The sequence below is a fragment of the Triticum aestivum genome, chromosome 2D (assembly GCF_018294505.1).
Source record: "Triticum aestivum cultivar Chinese Spring chromosome 2D, IWGSC CS RefSeq v2.1, whole genome shotgun sequence".
NCBI lineage: Eukaryota > Viridiplantae > Streptophyta > Magnoliopsida > Poales > Poaceae > Triticum > Triticum aestivum.
Window position 1 is genome coordinate 331,652,793 of NC_057799.1, and position 5,863 is coordinate 331,658,655.

The 5,863-nt window shown below is 48.6% G+C and overlaps 1 protein-coding gene across 2 annotated transcripts; it reads left to right on the top strand.

Moving 5' to 3' along the window:
- The first annotated feature begins 4,138 nt into the window (after positions 1-4,138).
- Positions 4,139-5,353, top strand: LOC123049293 (uncharacterized). 2 transcript variants are annotated; one of them, XM_044472233.1, is made up of 2 exons: positions 4,139-4,947; positions 5,062-5,353. In XM_044472233.1, exons 1-2 carry the CDS (start codon positions 4,377-4,379, stop codon positions 5,139-5,141), a joined length of 651 nt encoding a protein of 216 aa, XP_044328168.1. In that variant the 5' UTR covers positions 4,139-4,376; the 3' UTR covers positions 5,142-5,353. The 2 variants fall into 2 exon arrangements, with proteins under 2 accessions (XP_044328168.1, XP_044328167.1); XM_044472232.1 differs by having other exon boundaries at positions 4,143-4,947; positions 5,059-5,353.
- The last annotated feature ends 510 nt before the right edge of the window (positions 5,354-5,863 follow it).

The following is a 5,863-nucleotide window of genomic DNA, read 5'->3' on the forward strand; positions in this document are numbered from 1 at the left end:
ACTACTAGCAATTGAATTACTAATTGATTAGAGCAACTCCAACGGGCTGACCCAAACAGACGGTGCTTTTATCCGTTTTTTGTCCGTTTGGGTCGGCCGTCCGTCCGGCGTCCGCCCTATTTTAGATTTGGGTCAGCAGTGCGCCCAAGCGCCGTCCCATTTCATGTCCGCGTGGCCAGCTGGCCACCCTATTTTAATAAATAGCTCACTTTTACATTGTTTCACACACAACTTTTCCATTCAAACATATAGTCAAATAACATGGTTTCAACTGAATAAAATAGCATAGTTTTACAAGCCGAATAAAAGTTAAAATGTCTCGCATAGTTTTGCAAGCCAAATAAAGAAGATACATCTATTGGTTGCCAACATGAGCCCACATATGCTCAACCAAATCATTTTGCAGTTGCACGTGAGTTTCCTAATCACACATGTCATGATGAAATTGGGTGAACTGTTCAAACGTTGCCGCTCCTCCATGCTCAGGCACAACATTCTCACCCTGAAACTGAAACCCTTGATCGTACAGATGTTCCGGGCGCTCATCTTCTATAATCATATTGTGCATGATCACACAAGCAGTCATTACCTCTCATAGTTTCTGCGTACTCCAGGTATTAGCAGGATACCGAACAATGCCCCATCGAGATTGCAAAACACCAAAGGCACGCTCAATGTCCTTCCAAGCACTCTCTTGCTCTTGGGCAAATCTTTTCCTCTTCTCTCCGACGGGGTTAGGGATTGTGTTCACAATAGCGGTCCACTGAGGATAGATACCATCACCCAGGTAGTATCATGTGTCGTAGTTCTGACCGTTGATACTAAAGTTCACCGGTGGGCTGTTGCCTTCGGCAAGCCTAGCAAACACCGGCGAGCGCTGAAGCATGTTGATATCATTGTGTGGTTCGGCCATGCCAAAGAAAGAGTGGCAGATCCAGAGATCTTGAGATGCCACGGCCTCTAGTATGACAGTGCAAGCCTTGACATGGCCCTTATACTGCCCTTGCCAAGAAGAAGGGCAGTTCTTCCACTCCCAATGCATGCAGTCTATGCTGCCAAACATCCCTGTGAAGCCCGTGCTGGCATTCATCGCCAACAAACGGGTTGTATCTTCAGGAGTCGGCTCTCTCAAGTACTCAGGGCCAAACACAGCAATAACAGCCTTGCAGAACTTATACAGGGACTTTAGGCATGTAGACTCGCTCATACGGACGTACTCGTCAATGAGATCACCGGGCACTTTGTATGCAAGCATTTGGATGGCGGCAGTGCATTTCTGATAAGAGGAGAAACCAAAATTTCCAACGGCATCCTCTTTGCACTTGAAATAGTCATCATAGCCGACGACCCCCTCTCTAGTACGGTGGAAAAGATGCCTACTCATACGGAAACGGCGGCGGAATTTCTGATGTTTGAACAACGGATTTGTTGTATCAAAGTAGTCCTTCCAAAGAAGGAGATGTCCGCTCTCTTGATTGCGATTCAACGTCGGAAGGTGGTCCGGAATGGAGCCACGGAACAACGGCCGCTGGCTATTGAGGTGGTGATGGACCAAAACGACAGCCAATATCTCCTCCTCGTCATCGGACGACGAATCGTCGGAGTCGCAAATGAAATTATGAAAAAAGAACTCGTCGGCGGAGTCTATTTTGTACCTTGGCAAACTGTCGAACAGCTTGCGGGCGTCGACGAAGGAGAAGGCCGGCAAAGGGAGTCGCGGCGCGCACGAACCAGCTAGCTGCCCTGCCGGTGTCCGACGAGCGTGCCAGTGAGGATCTGGCCGGGGTGGCGAGGCAGCTTCTTGGTCACGGCCGCGGCTGTGTCGGGGGGGAGCGGGGGTGGGAAGCGGTCGGTTCCCCGGTAGCAAGACGACGATGGCGGGCGGCGTTGCTGAGCGGATGTTGCAGCGCCGGCAGCTGGCAGAGTCACCGGAAAAATTAGGCGGCGGCGGCGATGAAGGAGGTGGGCGAGGGTTTGTTGTTGGATGGGGAGAGGCCAATGTGCCACCGACCAGTAGGCCCGGGGGAAGGAGAAGGCGAGCGCGCACGTGTCACTCTCGTGTCCGTGCCGACGCAAATCCGGCTCAAAAATGGGTCGGGAATGGGTCGCCCGCGGATGAAAAGCGGACGCGCGTCCGTTTGGGTAAGCGCGTTGGGCTGACTTTTGTGTCCGGGACGACCCAAACAGACGCGAGCGGATGAAATGAGTCGCCCTATTAAAGTTGCTCTTAGACCATTGACTAGACCTCATGTGCAGTTCTGCAACACTACCACCCAATGGTGTTAGTAGTACTGTTAGCCTATGCACCTTTCCAGTAAAAAGTACTAGAGGATAGCGCAAGTACTAGATCTATACCTCTATACCTACTATTAAAAGGAGGTGATATTTTTGGTTTCGTCCCGCTTAGTTGGTCCTACATTACGTTTTTTTTCTTTGGTTTTCGTCCGTGATGCGTCATCCGTACATGGTCTCCTGCCTGGTTCCTACGAGGTGGGATTATTCGATACTGTAGCGGCCGCTGCACCCTGCCTACTTCAAGATTTGAGAAAAAGTCCAGCCCAACCAAAAGCCCATTATAGAAAAAGGTTTGCGTTGCTGATCAGTACATAGCTAGCCTCAAGATCGATCAAGCCGGCGTCGTGGTGTTACGAACATGCATGTGCTAGCCTAGAAATCCATCCAGCAGCTAGCTAGCTTGGCACGTAGGATCCCCAATCAATACGTATGCCGTATGCGTGTATCCTCAAGATCGATCAAGCGGGCATCGTGATGTTACGAGCGTGCATGTCCTAGCTAGCCCAGGAATCCATCCAGCTAGCTCTACCTAAGCTTGGCACGTAGGATCTCCAGTCAATACGTATGTGTGTATTGTCAGTCGAAAGTAATCAGGGAGGCTCTGGTGCTGCACAGGAAGAGGATCAGGGAGGCGGCAGCGCTGGTCCAGGAGTAGAGGATCGTCGAAGGAGGATGTGCGGTAACGCATCGCTTTATAGGGGGTTGTTTGTGGTATCGATTGACAACTAGCCTGGAACCGTTTACAGGGTAGCCGATTACAACGTGCACTTGCCAAACGCCTGTACCTTTTGTGAGGATACTTTTTTATCCCGTTGCAACGCACGGCGTATTTGCTATAAAATATAAAAAAAACCTCAAATGATTTTTTAAAAATGTTTATATTTTTAATTAGGTGTGTAATATTTAAAGTCATGACAAAAAAATATTACCTACTAATTTGGGGTGTGTGGTATTTTTTTTCTCCCATTACAACGCACGGGCTTTTTTGCTAGTGAAAAATAAAGAGAAGGAAAAGAGCCTTCCTGATGCTTTTGACTTCAGCGGTCATCACGTGGAGTTGTAGTTGGCTTTATTACTCGTCATTACAATTCAACCGATGTGGGGCACCATCCGTGTTTTTTTTTAATTCCCAAAGATGGTTCTAATTAATATCAGATGATCTATCAACTAGTCTGGCCTCGGTTTATATAATACACCAGAGGCCTAGGGTTTAGGAGAGTTATTGGCTTGGACGCCAAGTCTTGTGGAGTTTTCCTTGTATATGTCATGGTCTGCCAAAAGTGGCCCATTAGTGAACCGACATGGGGTCCTCGACCCGATCCACCTAATCGGAAGATGACGTGATGAGTACCCCTAGTCCCGGACACCATTAGGCGGTGTACGTTATGGGATGCCTAGACCGGATGGTCTTAAGGCCACTGGATTAGATTGTGTCTGTTATATGGACATGACACATATGTATACTTGTAGGTGTAGCAACTTTGTTTTGCTTAGAAAGTGGCTCTGGGTTGATCCTTGTATTTATTTGTCAGGCTCTGATGAATAATTAATAAAGATGATTGTGTGCATCATGTTGATGCAGAGGCCGAGGTAATCCTCCTTCTTGAAACCAAAAAAAATCTGTTTTTTCTTACCCATACACACACTTCATATATTACTTGGGTGAGATTAAACCTTAAAATAGCTAGCATCCTCTTGGCCTATGCCAAATTTGTCTACGACCTGTAAGTAGTCAAGCCGAGTGGCACGGGTGGCCTATGGTTAGTAACAACCATCCGGCATGGTTAGCATTTAGAGTTTGTAAAAGAGGCATCTCGATCAATGAAACGGGGTTATACTTCTATTTTTGGGTTGTTGTTCCTCCTCTCGCCTCCTTCATATGAGAGGACCATCACCTCCCTTTCTCGTCTTCCCAACATTCCCGCTCTCCTTCCTCCTGCCGCAGCTGTCGTGATTCGGCAGCTGCTGGGAGCCAACTCGGCAATCCGCCATCCATTCGGAGGAGGGAAGGCAACGTTAGCCGCGGCGCATTCGATAGCCAACACACATTACACCGTTACAGAAAAATCATTGCACAAACAATGGCCAACAGCTGCAGAGAACACAAGCGCGGCGTTCCACGTCCCCCACCATTGTCACTCTTCATCGGTAGGGAGCAAGAGCCAGCGGTCGCGCGGACACACCCGGCTGCTGCCGACAACAGCAACAAGAAGAGGATGTTGTCCAAGCAGCTGTCCATGAAGGAGACCACCCGAGAGGTCAAGTGGGAGAAGCGGCGGCGACAGATACAACGGCAAAGGAGTAGCATGGGCCTGTACGACGCCGACCGTGTGGGATGCGCTAACACGCACGCCACTTCGAACGGTGTGACCGACGAGGACCTGGATGAGCTCAAGGGATCCATGGAGCTTGGCTTCGGGTTCAACGAGGAGAACGGAGGCCAGAACCTCTGCGACACGCTCCCCGCCCTCGACCTGTATTTCGCTGTCAACCGGCAGCTGTCCGAGCCGAAGATGCGGGCGTGCAGTCGCTCGTTGCCTTCCCTTTCTGTGGTGACCTCCTCATCATCCATGCACTCCGGCACGCCGAGCCCGGCCGGCAGTCCTACCGCTCAGCCCTCCCTCCTTGACTCGTTGAAAATTAGCAGTCCAGGTCAGTAACGTCGTACGTTTCCTTTGTTAATTTCTTCCTATTATAGATTCCGAAAGAACCATCAGCTTATGTTATTATGTGGTCGGTTGTTTGGTCCTCTGACTCATGCAGCAGGCGAGAACCCACAGCTTATCAAGACAAGGCTAAGGCAGTGGGCTCAGGTAGTGGCTTGTTCAGTGAAGCACTCTAGCTGAGAGCGCTGGCTGCAATGAACCACCCATCCCGCAGAACCGTTGTACATCCGAGTGTTCCATTAGACGATGATGGAGAGGACATGACCGGTGGTGCAATTAACACAACGTCGTAACCTTGTTGCTCTGGTGACGCCCATGGTTGTTGTGCATAGTTTAGTCTGTATGTATGTGTTGGCAACATTAATGCACCGCCCCCTATATTGACAGGACAACATTTGATGCAAGGATGTTCTTCTTGTTCACCAACTTCTTTAGAAACACTAACTCTTGCTGAAACATTTCCATAAAAAACTAGGCATGCACACTGGCAAGATATATTCGACTAAAACACACTCATCCAAGGAGACAAATATCCTCCGAAAACCACCACTAACTGTTTTGTACAGATTGTAGGGGAGAAAAGTTGGGCCGATAAAATTTCAGTTTTGAATCAGAGATTTTAGATGGGCATATGTAATACAACACTGAATGTCTGAAATTAAATTGGGCGTTCCGCTATAGTACTTGCACCTCTGACCGTTGAAGATGTTGCTTAAATATGCATATATTGTGTGAATTACTTGTCCACGACACAAGTTACATGATGTTATCATCATCCATCATAAAATGCATGCTTTTGATTGGACTTAGCGCAAATCACTCATGTGGATATCACAATTTCTTCTATGGATTCTCAAGCCTCAGATACAAAATGTGTCTTATTGGGCATCTCCAAACGTTGA

What these genes read in the sequence shown, in the direction of transcription:
- LOC123049293 (XM_044472232.1), top strand. Translation starts at nt 4,377, where the DNA reads ATGGCCAACAGCTGCAGAGAACACAAGCGCGGCGTTCCACGTCCCCCA. An exon ending in GTTGAAAATTAGCAGTCCAG is followed by an intron (nt 4,948 to 5,058) that starts GTCAGTAACGTC and finishes TGACTCATGCAG; the next exon opens with CAGGCGAGAACCCACAGCTT.